Here is a 15450-nt window from a genome sequence, read left to right as displayed (position 1 = left end):
AGCTTTTTGATATATTTTGGAATTAATTTTAATGCATGTTGAAATAATCACCTATTTAACAGATTATTATTATTATTATTATTATTATTATTATTTATTATTATTATTATTATTATTATTATTATTTATTATTATTATTAGTAGTAGTAGTAGTAGTAGTAGTAGTAGTAGTAGTAGTCATAGTCGTAGTAAAACACAGTTTATTCATTAATTTATGTATCTATGTATTTAGATTGTTGAATTTTCATTTTGCTTTCACGAGCTACATTGGATAATGCTGGCATTCTGCTGCAGGTATAGTCGTAGTAAACTGCAACCTTATGGTTACTGTTTACTGTTTTTCCTGGTGATGTTTTACTGCATGTAAAATATAAGTATAATGAGCAGAGGTAGGCAACCTGTAACTATACACAATTAGCTCAAACACTGTGGTCAACATTTTGTAGCTCAAAAACTGTTTTGTCTATGTTGCCAAATTGTTTTGTTTTTTGTTTTTGTTTTGTTTTTGTTGTTTGTTTTGTTTTATTTTTCCTATCAATCATATCAATCAAGACACGTGTCGATGAACCCAAGAAAGGCTGTTGCCAGTTACAGCCTTGTCTTTTCCTGACGCTAGGACCCAGGAGAAACACAACACAACAGTAATTGTGTCTTGCTATACTTTTGTCCTTCTCGCACACCGTACGCGGAAAAGGTTATTGGAAGCTTCTGACGTTTTAGATAGTGAAGAAATAAAATAAGAGTATGCTTTACAGTTTGGGTGAAGTGCAGCTATACCACTCCATATTGTTTAAATTATTGTCTTATTTTTGCAACTGCAGGGCTTTGTGAGGTCAGTTTAAATATTGTTTACAAGCGTAATGTATACAAATTCAGGAGCAAACAGTATGACATGGCAGGAATGTAGTCGTAGCCGACTGCAAAATACGTGTAATGTCTTTTAAATCGAATGTGCTGAAAAAATAACACAGAAAAACAGTAAAACAGTAGACTGTCACATTAACAAATAGCCTACCTTACGTTAAACACGTGTATTTCTTTGTATGTCGTGCTGTGATCAGAAGCCTGATCGGGAAATACAGATTCTAGTACATTAGACTAGTACTATTTGTTTATGTATTATGTGTTTTTTTTTTTTTTTTTTTTTTTTTTTTTAATCAAATTAACTATTGACAAACATGGTTTCACTTCATTTTGGGAACTTTTCTCCCCCAAAATAAATAATAATTATTATTATTAGTGTTATTATTATTTAAGTGTTTGTGCAGTAATGATTGTAATCAACTCTTAAATTATTTGCATTTTTATCTAGGTCTATATTGTTTTTTTCTTAAAAAGGTATGCACATACATATATGTAAGAGACCTATTTCTAAAATGTAAATTCTCTTAGTTTTATAGTGCAAAGTAGAGTTCTTTTTTCTTCTCAAAAGCAGCATCCTTTTTGCAACACCAGTCATTTACTTTAAAAGTATAATTGTAGAGCTACCTTCAGCTTGTTATCTTTATATTACATTAACATACAAACATTTTACATCCAGCAACACTGTAGGTAGGCCTATATACTTCAGTAAAATGGTGTGCAGCAGTATGCTCTACCAGTATGAAACTGCTTCTTGAGCTCAGTATGTGCCCTTTCTTTAACATGGAATGACTACTAAATGTCACCTTGGAAAAACTTGCCATTTAAAACAACAGCCCTGTCCACAATAAAACTTAATTTCACCATTTCCATATGTCTGATAATGTGAACCAGTAAATTCAGCATTCAAGTCCAGCACTACTGTATGACAGTTAAAAAAATATAAATATATTGTCCTTTTATTTTTAGATATTCAGTCTGTGCTGTATTATTTGTAAGTTTTGAGGCATTCGGTAAAGTATTATTAGTGTCAGCTAGCTCAGTTATTGACAGCCACAAAAATGGCTTAATACCAAGTAAAAAAAAAAAAAAAGTATATGAAGTTCTATTAACGTACTCAGTTTGTATGCCTTATTTCCATGTAGTTGGAAAGTTATCTGGGGTGCTTATGCTTTAAAGGTATGTGTACGGTACAGTGTGTTACAGTCATCTAGACATCCTTTTGGATTATAAATTGAACAATTCTTTCCTGTGCTTTCAGGTAGCATGACCCTCTTGAACCTGTCCTTTTCTGCATGTGGATTTTTGGGAATCTACCACTTGGGGGCTGCTGCTGCTCTTCATCTGCATGGAGAGAAACTTCTGGGAACACTGAATGCCTGTGCTGGGGCATCAGCAGGGGCACTTGTGGCAACAGTGCTTGTAACTGTGCCTGAAAAAATAGAGGTACACTTAAAACATAATTATTTCCTGTTGAATTGTGACTTCTTGTCACAACTTCAGACTGATAAAAAGAATAAATAAATCTTCAAACTTTGTTAGACATTACATTTTGTTTTTCTGTGCTCGAAAGTAACTGGGAACAATCGTTCTCCCCATTTGAAACTTCAAAATACACTACAACCATCATTTTTTTTTCCTTTCCCTACACATTCTCGCACACACCCCACTGGCTCTGGGCAGCTACTGTGCTGTGCCAGTATCAGGTACGAAGGGATGCTTGGGGTTGTTTTATAAGCAAGGTTAGAAAAAAATATTGAAGCTATTGCAAAGTAAAAAAAAAAAAAAAAAAAAAAAAAAAGCAGCCCAATACATTATTTAGGTAAATAAATAACAAAACCCTTTGCAAAGCATAGAAAGATTTTTTTTTCATCCTTTGTAGTCGTTATTTTCATGTTTGGTGATCGATAGCTGATTGCTTTAAGCTTAGACTTTTCTGACATTTATAATATTTGCTTTTTAGGACTGCAAAGAATTTACATATCGATTTGCTGATGAAGTCCGAAAACAGAAACTTGGAGCAATGACGCCAGGTTATGACTTCATGCACACACTGAAGTGGGTATTCCTGCATGTGTTTATGCTTCCTTTATTAAAATGTTTCTCTTACAGTATGTGAATGCGTGCGAAATGTATTGTTTTTGGGTACAGGAATATAACCAATAATAATAATAGTCAGACAATATTATTTACCAAACAAGTTGTATAAAGAGGAGGAATGATTGGGCATATAAAGATTTGTTAATCTACCAAGTAAAATGTATACTACACAACTTTAACTTAGCCCCAGTGGTGTCTTGTTTCAGTTTTATTTTTATTTTTACCATTAGAAGGTGGGAAATGACCCTCGTGTCGCATGACCTGAGCACATATTTAAAAAGCTGCCTCATAGGCCTGGTGTAACCAGGTGTCTGTTGCATTTTGGAACAAAACGCTACGTCACACAGCAACCTTTGCCATTTGATGCCGTATGGCAATGAAGGTGAGATAGCTACCTCACAAATTTAATGGTTGACATTTCTGACTGGAAAGCTGCTGCACAAGACGGAAAGCTGCATCAAGGACTCTGGACCCCACAGAAGGTGCCGCTGAAGTAGTTCACATTCAGTGTAACATATGTCAGGTAGGGATGCCCCATGAAAGACCTCCCAAGACGTCATAGTACCTCTAGTGGAATGAGCTGTAACATCACTTGGAGAGGGTAGGTTAGCCGCTCGTAAGCCAGCCGTATTGTATCCACTATCCAATGCGACAATCGCTGCTTGGAAATTACCTGACCTTGAGTACTCAACCCATAAAATACCAATAACTGGGTTGTCTGTTGCCATGATTGAGATGTATCAATGTAACACCTCAGCGCCCTGACAGGGCAGAGTGTATTAAGTCTCCAGTCTGCTTCAGAAGAGAAGGAGGGTGGGTGGAACGCCTCAAATTCCACCAACTGGTTCAAGTGATACTGTGAAAGTGCGTAACGTAACATTGTCACCACTGCTGGTAAAGTGCAAACAGGAACCCTCTATGGAAAGGACCTGTAACTCATTGACATGTTTGGTTGATGTGATGGCCAGGAGAAAGCCTCTTAAAAGACAAGTATTTAGGGTCCACTGAATGCAGAGGCTCAAAGGGAGCCTTCGTTGGAGCCTCTAGAACCAAGTCCAGACACCAGGAAAGAACCATCGGTTTAAGGGGAGTGCGGAGCCACCTAGCCCCTTTTAAAAACTGCACTGCCAAAAAATTAGCTCAGGGAGACACAGATATAGCAGCCAGGTACACCTTCAGTGTAGAAGGGGATTTACCCTCCTCTAGGAGGTCCTGTAGAAACTGCAAAACAACCGACATGGGGCAGGAGGTGGGGTCATGATCTCTTGCCAAGCACCACTCCTGGAAAATCCTCCATTCCTCCAAGAATACTGAGACCTCGTTGAAGAGGCTTTAGCATTCTGTAGTGTGGCTATGAGAGTCAGATGGCACTCAGATGCTCCCGTTCAGGGGTCAGACCCACAGCTGGAGTGACCCGGGGTCCGGGTGCCACAGATGGCCCTGAGCCTGACTGAGAAGGTCGCTGCGTAGTGGGATCCACTATGGTGAGCTGGCTCCCTGAATGAGCTGGCTCAGATTAGCAAACCACATCCTCCTGGCCCAGTGAGGCGCAACCAGGAGAACCCTCGCACCCTCGTTCCATACCTTCTCCAGGAAGGACGGGATCAGCACTATTGGGGGGAAGGCATACGGCAAGCCCTGAGGCCAGCTGTGGGCTAGGGCATAGATTCCCAGAGGGCTCCCACCTCTCTGAATCGAGAGTCACATAGGTAAATGTGTGGACTCCTCTGTGGCGCTGCCGAACCTGTGCCAAGTCATGGCTACCCCATAGGGATACAGGCCCCCCTTGACAGCAGGTCTGTTCCCTGGTTCGAAACCCCCAGCAGGTGGACTTCCATGACCTAAAAAGCGGATATGCCCAATGAGCAACTGGAACGCCGCTTGGTGCAACCCCAGGGACTATAGCCCTCCTGGCGATTGACATATGCCACGACAGGAAACCTGTCACTGTCACCTGTCACTTGCGCCGGCTGCAGGGAGCTCTTCTCCCAGATGGGTAAGATTCTCCGTCACTAGAGCAGTGTGAGACACAGCTTGCTCCCGCAGCTGTCCACAAGTAATTCAGGACCCTGACCTCCTGCAGCCGCAGGGATGCCAGAACTGCGCCCATGTAGTTGGAGAAAGTCCTGGGAGCAAGAGACAGACCGAATGGAAGAACACAGAACTCGAACACGCTGCCCTGAAAGACGAAGCGGAGATACATTCTGTGGTCAGGACGTATCGGGATGTGGAAGTATGCATCCCATAGGTCCACGGTCGCAAACCAGTCACCCGACTGGATGGACTCGAGAATGTGACGGGTAGTTATCATCTTGATAGTCGACACGAAGGTCTCCTAAGTCCAAGTGATCTGGACGCGTTCAGCAGCTCTGCTCACAAGGACTGCTAGCTTGTCCATCAGCGGACCGGTAGGAGCCATATAGGTCTCAAACGGGGAGCCCTCTAAACAGAAGGGGTCCTCCGTTCCCCGTGGAACGGCCTTCAGCACAGTTTGCCCTCTTAGCCCTGGACTTTTGAAAGCTAGCACACACAGCACAAAAGGTGGGTTTTGCCAGCACTTGCCGGGCATGACCATCGCCCAGGCATTGGATGCACAAATCTGGAGGGAGGCTTGCCCCACATTTCACACAGTTGTATGGATGGATAAATGTACGGGGTGCTGTGCACCTGTACCGAGCACAGGGTATGACACTGGTGCTATGCACGTGAGTGCTAAGTACCGAGGTGTACTGGGCACGGGGACACTGAGGAAGTGCACGGGAATGCACGGGAGTGGTATGCACCAGGTTAATCCTCATGAATACACGGGGCACCGAGGGTGCTATGCACAGCAGTACAATGCACGGGGGTGCTGACTGTACCAGAGCTGTGAAAATGGAGCAAGTGAAGAGACGTCTGCTCAGATTGGAGTGAGGAATCAAATGGTGAAGGTTGCTGTGTGATGTAGCGTCTTGTTCCAGAATGCAACAGACGTGGTCACAACAGACCTATCAAGAAGATTTTTAAATATGTGCTAAGGTCATGTGACACAAGGGTCATTTCCCAACTCGTAATGGTTGACATTTTGAGATTGAAAGGGAGCTCATTATTTCTCTAATAATTGAGCAATAAAGGATTTTTCTTCTCTGTGGCTCCTAACGTGTTGCATGAAAAAAGAGGATTGGTGTTTCCAACTTTATAGTGCATTTGCACACCTTAAACAGATCACAACTGCATTATCTTTTTGAAAAAATACCAAGTAAAAAGATTTGTCTTTTATGTACACTACGTGTACCTGTCAAGAGGTGTTTGATTTTAATGCGAAAAGCATAACTGCCATGAAGGAAAAATGTAATTACAGTTGTACCATAAAGTTTGTTTTGAGCAAGTATGCTCTTGCCAGTTTATAAAACTTGGTTATCTGCCTGGTAAAATATTTAACAGACCGAAGTACGAATAATTAAAGATGAAGAATGAGCATCATTTCTTTTCTGCAGGGAAGGGATAGAGCACATTCTGCCTCCAAATGCACATGAGATTGCTGGGAATCGTCTCTCTGTATCAATCACACATTCCAAGACCGGAGAAAATTGCATGGTCTCAAGTTTTTCCTCTAGGGAAGACCTCATTAAGGTATCTTACTGATGTGCAGAACACCAGTAAACAGAAATATGTGTGTATAATTGAAGGTGAATTTGAATTCAGTAATATAAAATATATTATATATATCTATCATTTCTAATAACTTACAAAATGCATGTGTTGCGAGAATGAATGTGTGCTTCAATGAAAAATTGATAGACAACACAGAGCAATACATTAATTCGAATGCTTTGCATCATTAGTTTAGAAACTATTGTAGTTTAGAAACTACTGAGTTAAATTTGGTAATATGTACAACTATAAAAAGTACATACAGTGCCTATAGAAAGTCTACAAAGTCTAGCCTCTCTGATCAGTCTCCTTCTTAATAATCATTCAAGGCGTTTGATATTTTTTTATACCAATCGTCTGATCTGTGCCTTTCAACATCTTTGTCCCGGAGTACTTTTGAAAGTGCCTTGGTGTTCATGGTTGAGTATTTGCTTTGAAATGCACTACCCAGCAGAGGGAACCTAGAGGAACTGCTGAATTTACCCTGACATCATGTGAAACACTACAATTTAACACAGTTGAAGGCCACTTAACTTGGTGTGTGATTTTGAAGGCGATTGGTTACACCTGAGCTAATTTAGGATGGGCGGTGGACACTTATCCAACCAAGCTATTTCCTAATTAATTAATTTTCTACAAATTTCTAGAATTTCTTTTTTACACTTGGAAGTTGTGGGGTATGATGTGTAGATAAATGAAATATATATATATATATATATATATATATATATATATATATATATATATATATATATATATATATACACACACACACACACACACACACACAGGCATGCTCAAATTTGTTGGTACCCCTCCACAAAAAATGACGAATGCACAATTTTCTCTGAAATAACTTGAAACTGACAAAAGTAATTGGCATCCACCATTGTTTATTCCATATTTAATAGAAATCAGACTTTGCTTCTGATTTTTTATTCAACATAATATTGTAAATAATAAAACAAATGAAAATGGCATGGACAAAAATGATGGGACTGATAACCTAATATTTTGTTGCACAAGCTTTAGCGACAATCTCTGCAATCAAACGTTTTCTGTAGCTCTCAATGAGACTTCTGCACCCGTTAACAGGTAGTTTGGCCCACTCTTCCTGAGCAAACTGCTCAAGCTCTCTCAGGTTTGATGGGTGCCTTCTCCAGACTGCACGTTTCAGCTCTTTCCATAGATGTTCAAAAGGATTCAGATCAGGACTCATGGAAGGCCACTTCAGAATAGTCCAATGTTTTGTTCTTATCTATTCTTGGGTGCTTTTAGCTGTGTGTTTTGGGTCATTATCCTGTTGGAGGACCCATGACCTGCGACTGAGACAGAGCTTTCTGACACTGGGCAGTACGTTTCGCTCCAGAATGCCTTGATAGTCTTGAGATTTCATTGTGCCCTGCACAGATTCAAGGCACCCGGTGCCAGGCGCAGCAAAGCAGCCCCAAAACATAACCGAGCCTCCTCCATGTTTCACTGTAGGTATGGTGTTCTTTTCTTTGAAAGCTTCATTTTTTCATCTGTGAATATAGATCTGATGTGACTTGCCAAAAAGCTCCAGTTTTAACTCCTCTGTCCAAAGGACATTCTCCCAGAAGGATTGTGGCTTGTCAATATGCATTTTAGCAAATTCCAGTCTGCCTTTTTTATGTTTTTCTTTCAAAAGTGGAGTCATCCTGGGTCTTCTTCCATGGAGCCCACTTTCGCTCAAAAAGCAACAGATGGTGCAATCAGAAACTGACATACCTTCACCTTGGAGTTCAGCTTGTATCTGTTTGGCAGTTATCCTTGGTACTTTTTCTACCATTCACACTATCCTTCTGTTCAATCTGGGGTTCATTTTCCTCTTGCGGCCGCGCCCAGGGAGGTTGCCTACAGTTCCATGGACCTTAAACTTTTAAACTTCTTAATAATATTTGCAACTGTTGTCACAGGAACATCAGGCTGTTTGGAGATGGTCTTGTAGCCTTTACCTTTACCATGCTTGTCTATTATTGTCTTTCTGATCTCCTCAGACAACTGTCTCCTTTGCTTTCTCTGGTCCATGTTCAGTGTAGTGCACACAATGATACCAAACAGCACAGTCACTACTTTTCTCCATTTAAATAGGCTGAATGACTGATTACAAGATTGGAGACATGTGTGATACTAATTAAAGAAACTAATTAGTTTGAAATATCACTATAATCCAATTATTTATTATCTTTTCTAAGGGGTACCAACAAATGTGTCCAGGCCATTTTAGAATATCTTTGTAGAATAAGCAACAATTCATTTCTTTTCACAGCTTCTTTGCTTTATTCTATGACATACCAAAGGTATGCAAGTGTACATGATAAAATAGCTTTTAATTTCATCACTTTTGAGGATTAATGAAGCATTATTTCAATGAGCTGTAAGGGTACCAACAAATCTGAGCACGTCTGTGTGTGTGTATATATATATGTATACAGTACTGTGCAAAAGTTTTAGTCAGGTGTGAAAAAATACTATAAAGTAAGAATGCTTTCAAAAATAGACATGTTAATAGTTTATATTTATCAATTAACAAAGTGCAAAGTGAGTGAACAGAAGAAAAATCTACATTAAATCAATATTTGGTGTGACCACCCTTTGCCTTCAAAACAGCATCAATTCTTCTAGGTACACTTGCACACAGTTTTTGAAGGAACTTGGCAGGTAGGTTGGCCCAAACATCTTGGAGAACTAACCACAGTTCTTCTGTGGATTTAGGCAGCCTCAGTTGCTTCTCTCTCTTCATGTAATCCCAGACAGACTCAATGATGTTGAGATCAGGGCTCTGTGGGGGCATACCATCACTTCCAGGACTCCTTGTTCTTCTTTACGCTGAAGATAGTTCTTATTGACTTTCGCTGTATGTTTGGGGGTTGTTGTCATGCTGCAGGATAAATCTGGGGCCAATCAGATGCCTCCCTGATGGTATTGCATGATGGATAAGTATCTGCCTGTACTTCTCAGCATTGAGGAGACCATTAATTCTGACCAAATCCCCAACTCCATTTGCAGAAATGCAGCCCCAAACTTGCAAGGAACCTCCACTATGCTTCACTGTTGCCTGCAGACATTCATTCATGTACCGCTGTCCAGCCCTTCGGCGAACAAACTGCCTCTGCTACAGCCAAATATTTCAAATTTTGACTCATTAGTCCAGAGAACCTCCTGCCATTTTTCTGCACCCCAGTTCCTGTGTTTCTGTGCATAGTTGAGTCGCTTGGCCTTGTTTCCACGTCAGAGGTATGGCTTTTTGACTGCAAGTCTTCCATGAAGGCCACTCTAGAAAGAGTGCAAAGAAGAGCGACCAGAATTATTCCGGGCTTAAAAGGCATGTCATATGCAGACAGGCTAAAAAGAATTGAATCTGTTCAGTCTTGAACAAAGAAGACTACGTGGCGACCTAATTCAAGCATTCAAAATTCTAAAAGGTATTGACAGTGTCGACGCAAGGGACTTTTTCAGCCTGAAAAAAGAAACAAGGACCAGGGGTCACAAATGGAGTTTAGAAAAAGGGGCATTCAGAACAGAAAATAGGAGACACTTTTTTACACAGAGAATTGTGAGGGTCTGGAATCAACTCCCCATAATGTTGTTGAAGCTGACACCCTGGGATCCTTCAAGAAGCTGCTCAATAAGCTACTAACAACCAAACGAGCAAGATGGGCCGAATGGCCTCCTCTCGTTTGTAAACTTTCTTATGTTCTTATGTTCTTATGTGTTCTGATGGACAGTAGATACCAGGGTCCCACTGTTTTCTGCCAATTCTGAGCTGATGGCACTGCTGGACATCTTCCGATTGCGAAGGGAAGTAAGCATGATGTGTCTTTCATCTGCTGCAGTAAGTTTCCTTGGCCGACCACTGCGTCTACGGTCCTCAACGTTGCCCGTTTCTTTGTGCTTCTTCAAAAGAGCTTGGACAGCACATCTGGAAACCCCTGTCTGCCTTGAAATTTCTGCCTGGGAGAGACCTTGCTGATGCAGTATAACTACCTTGTGTCTTGTTGCTGTGCTCAGTCTTGCCATGGTGTATGACTTTTGACAGTAAACTGTCTTCAGCAACCTCACCTTGTTAGCTGAGTTTGGCTGTTCCTCACCCAGTTTTATTCCTCCTACACAGCTGTTTCTGTTTCAGTTAATGATTGTGTTTCAACCTACATATTGAATTGATGATCATTAGCACCTGTTTGGTATAATTGTTTAATCATACACCTGACTATATGCCTACAAAATCCCTGACTTTGTGCAAGTGTACCTAGAAGAATTGATGCTGTTTTGAAGGCAAAGGGTGGTCACACCAAATATGGATTTGATTTAGATTTTTCTTCTGTTCACTCACTTTGCATTTAATTAATTGATAAATATAATCTATTAACATGTCTATTTTTGAAAGCATTCTTACTTTACAGCATTTTTTCACACCTGCCTAAAACTTTTGCACACTACTATATATATATATATATATATATATATATATATATATATATATATATATATATATATATATATATATATATATATATAGAGAGAGAGAGAGACACACACGGTGGCACTTGTCTACTTGGCTTAGTTTGTTATAGGTTTTGCTTTCTGCAAATGGGTCAGCTAGTTGTGGTTGCTGGCTCCGCATAGTACCATTGCCAGCTACAATGCTCCGATAGACCATACAAGGTCAGAGACAGAAGCTCATTACACCAAAAAAATGTGCTTTGCTTTACTTGGCACAGATTGATGATTAGTGGTGGCAGTGCTACGTGACGAGTGCTTGAAGATGTGATGAAGAGATTTCCCCACTAAGTTGAATTTCTGTAACTGCAAGCATTTCTTATGCTGTATTTAACATACATATGTTTTACTCTACAATGGATGTAAAAATGCACATCCAATAGTAATTTAACTCCATGGTTCTTTTTGCACTGAAGGTCATATAACATACATTTTCTAATTAAAGGCATCAGTAAAAGTGCATTTTTAAAACCAAAAAAAAAAAAATGCTTTTGAAGTTTCTGTTGGGCTGTGACTGAAAAAGGAGTTTACAAGTTGTTTTTATTTTTATTATTTGGTACCACAATACTGTCTCTTTGAAACATTAAACGTGTTCTGTGCCTACTGTTTAATTAATGTTTTGTTGTTGAAAGTATTGTCATCTGTGTGTGTTTATTTATTTCAAATTGCATGACAAGGTATATGTTGTTGTGAATTTACCACACTGCTATGTGTATTATATAGAAATCATGCCTTTTCAATAGGTAATTAAGGTATTGAGGAACATTTATTTTTCAACTCAGTGGATTACTACTTTTTCAAGTAACTGTGCTTGTAACATTTTTTGAGATAATACAATTACCAGTCTGATAGTTGAGAATGTCTTCATTAACTAAGCAATTTTTATTTATTTATTTATTTTTTCTTCTGAAGGTCCTATTAGCTAGCAGTTATGTACCGCTGTATGCTGGGATTAAAGCAGTAGAATACCAAGGAGACGTAAGTTTTTTGCAGCTTGCTGTCAGGCATGAGAAACAGATATTGAAGCTGCTAAATAATTGAGGATCCTGTAATAAGTGCCCTGTGTAATTACAACAGTTTGTGTGATTCATAATACGTTTTGACAATCCATTACTTATCATTTCTTCAAAGTTTGCCTAATTGTTAATGTTCCGGAACTAACCTATGGGATGTATTAAATCAGATTCATATTTAGCTATGATCATTTTGCAATGTGGACAAATGTCCTGAGACACACAGAAAACTTCAGTCTGCTGCCAAATTTAAACCAGATGTGAAGTCGTAGTCCAAGATTAGGACATTACAACTGGTCTACTCAATTCCTAACTACTGTATATTAATTGGTTGTTTATTTCATTTTTCGTTTTTTGTGCTTTTTAAAATTTAGCAAAAGCTATGTAACTTGTCAAAAAAAAAAAAGATTGCAATGAATTTAGGAGTGATTTGTGTTGTTGTTTTTACCTCTTCCTTAAAGTCATACCCTTCTATCAATTTGTGGTAATGGTGTGTTAGTATGTGTGTGGATGGGTATGTGTCTGTGCTGCAGTACATATATATGGTTAGTTTTGTTTTGTCAGTGAAACAAATTTCAAGGTATTTTTCCAATTTGGACCATTTTTGTAAAGGACCTTCAAACAGTTTATCTGGATGAGTAATATTTTGATATTTAAAACTGCTTAGATAAACTTGACTTCAATCATTGTTCATGCAACTTGGGCGTTGGCTCCTGCTTGAGTTGGCATTCAAGTTTAAATCATTTCTTGCAAGAAACTAATTTTGTGAGTTTTTTGTGTTATAATTGAAAGCTGTTAAGAGGTCATGCCTTTCTAAAGAGATCAGAAATCATGATGTGTGAAGAAATGTTCAATCATATTGAGAAATCATAATCAATCTGAAACCACTTTATAAAACTTTTTTTTTTTACATAATTTGCAGTACGTTTTCTCTGAGCTGATAGTGTAACTTTTTTTTTTTTTGTTTTTTAGAAATGGATTGATGGGGGTCTTTCAAACAGTCTTCCTGTCCTTCCCGTGGGCCGCACAGTGACTGTTTCACCTTTCATTGGCCGCTACAACATCTGCCCAAAAGACTCTGGTTTGATGAATGTTTATATTAAATTGGCAAAACAGGATATAAGGGTAGGTGTTAAAAGAAAAGGTATTGATAGTTATAGAGTGTTGTCTTATAGTAAAATGTCTACGGTATAACATAATATCTGGTGATTATTACACCGTGTAACAAATTTTATTTTTTATTTTTTTTGTTCCTGGCTAGTAAGTGTTATTTCCTAATTGCTTATGCCTCAAAAGTATAGAAAATGGCTATTATTCTCCACAAACTTTGCTTTTGTGACCAGGACAGTGATATTTCAAAATACCACTATTTCCAATGGGAAAACGGGCAAATGTGCGTCTATTTACAGTATAATCGTAAATCTCGAAAAACTACTCACTTCTAAATCTTTTGTAGTCATTTTTGTATTACTTTAGTATAAATACATGTTAACTTGGATTCATATGTTGTTTTTTTCTGACTTTATGTGAACGAAAAGACACACATGTGCCCGTTTTCCCATTGGAAATAGTGATATTTTGAAATATCACTGTCCTGGTCACAAAAGCAAAGTTTGTGGGGAATAATAGCCATTTTCTATACTTTTGAGGCATAAGCAATTAGGAAATAACACTTACTACCCAGGAACAAAAATTGTGTTACATAGTGTTATCTATAATAATAATACAAGGAACAATGTACACCCAACTGTGCATAGTAATGCATAATATAATTCTATCAAGAGTTTGAGTAGCATATAGAATGCTAGCTTGTGTGATTTATCAGTGTCACTAGAAACTCTTGATAGTATTACAGCCTTATATGTACAGATATGTATAGTGTATATTATTTGTTATAATACATGGTGACAGAACAGAAATTGTAAAACTAGCAGTGTTTATTTTTAGCAATTGAAGTGTCGAGAATAGCATTGTAAAACAGAATTTTAAAAAATAGTAAAACATGTTTATTTATTAACAATTCGTTTTAAACTTCAGTATTTTATTTTATTAACTGCATGCGTTATTTTAAGAATTGGAATATAAAATTTTCTTGGCTTTTTTGGAGGATGGAGTTGGATGATTTCCTTGTCACTTAAGAGCCTCTGTTGTCTGAGGGCCTTCAGTCTACACTGCCTAGTTTCTTACTACATTTTTCTTTCTTATTTTTCCACAAATTTCTCCTTCTTCTGTGGATGAAACTTTAAGTCTGCGGGCTATTGTTGTTTCTTTTGTTATTGACAGTATTCTGTTGTGTTCAGTACTGGTGTTTAATTTATTTTTATTAATTGAGGTTAGCAATTTTTGTTATAAACCTTATTATACACAGGCAATCTTATTATAAATGGATCTTGCGTCACTACTGTGTATAATAAGACTGTAAAACTTTATAGGAACGTTATAGTTCACCATGTATTATAATAATATTAATAATAATGTAAGGACTGTTTTTGTTTATAAACATCTTCTAGGTTAAACTATGCTATTTGCTATTTATGTACCAATACATAAAAACTGTTATTTAAAACAAAAAAAATAGTAAACAAATAAATAAGAAAGGTTTGTATTTGTGAAAATGTATTTCAGTCAATGTCTCACAAACAATAAATATAACATTAATACCAGTGTATTGTCATTTCCATATAGCTGTCCAAGGATAACATTATAAGACTCAGCCAAGCCTTATTCCCACCCATGCAGGAGAAAATGGAAGTCTTGTATCAGAATGGCTACGATGATGCTGTGCAATTTCTAAGAAAGGAAAACTGGTTTCAGTAGCTGCAATTCATTACCTTGTGCCTCAAATCCTGTTAGCCATTGTGAACATATTTGTTATTTGGGGCCCGGGGGTTCGGGGACAAGACTCATTGTAAGGTGCCATTGACACTATGTATAGCTATGGCCAAAAGTTTTGCTTCACCCTATATATATATATATAACTAATTAATTTTTCTTCAAGTCGAATCAAACCTGATGAATAATGTTATGTTAACATGTTGAATTAAATACTGCTTTGTAGTTTTCCATAAACTGACAAAAAATAATTAAATGTGGCATTTTGAAATGTAACATGAAATACTGTACTACTGTTATGTCTTCCGGTAGACTTTTGCAATATCATTTTGTAGTTTCTTTGATTGCATGATGTTAAATAAAAGATCTAAATTATCTTTAGTTATTTTTTATTTATTTATTTTTTTTAAATATGCCTCAATCCTAAAATTCTAGGTGATGCAAAACATTTGGCCACTGCTGTATTTTAATTTATTTAAAAGTGTTATGT

The 15450-nt window shown here is 37.9% G+C and overlaps 1 protein-coding gene across 3 annotated transcripts; it reads left to right on the top strand.

The window, feature by feature from the left end:
- Positions 1-687: 687 nt before the first annotated feature.
- Positions 688-15209, top strand: pnpla4 (patatin-like phospholipase domain containing 4). 3 transcript variants are annotated; one of them, XM_041271678.1, is made up of 7 exons: positions 688-832; positions 2123-2307; positions 2825-2919; positions 6438-6573; positions 12028-12093; positions 13101-13253; positions 14814-15209. In XM_041271678.1, exons 2-7 carry the CDS (start codon positions 2128-2130, stop codon positions 14943-14945), a joined length of 762 nt encoding a protein of 253 aa, XP_041127612.1. In that variant the 5' UTR covers positions 688-832; positions 2123-2127; the 3' UTR covers positions 14946-15209. The 3 variants fall into 3 exon arrangements, with proteins under 3 accessions (XP_041127612.1, XP_041127614.1, XP_041127613.1); XM_041271679.1 differs by lacking the exon at positions 688-832 and adding an exon at positions 1991-2040; XM_041271680.1 differs by lacking the exon at positions 12028-12093.
- The last annotated feature ends 241 nt before the right edge of the window (positions 15210-15450 follow it).

This window comes from Polyodon spathula, chromosome 15 (assembly GCF_017654505.1).
Source record: "Polyodon spathula isolate WHYD16114869_AA chromosome 15, ASM1765450v1, whole genome shotgun sequence".
NCBI lineage: Eukaryota > Metazoa > Chordata > Actinopteri > Acipenseriformes > Polyodontidae > Polyodon > Polyodon spathula.
Note: the sequence above shows the minus strand (reverse complement) of the source record. Positions and strands in the feature narration are given on the sequence as shown.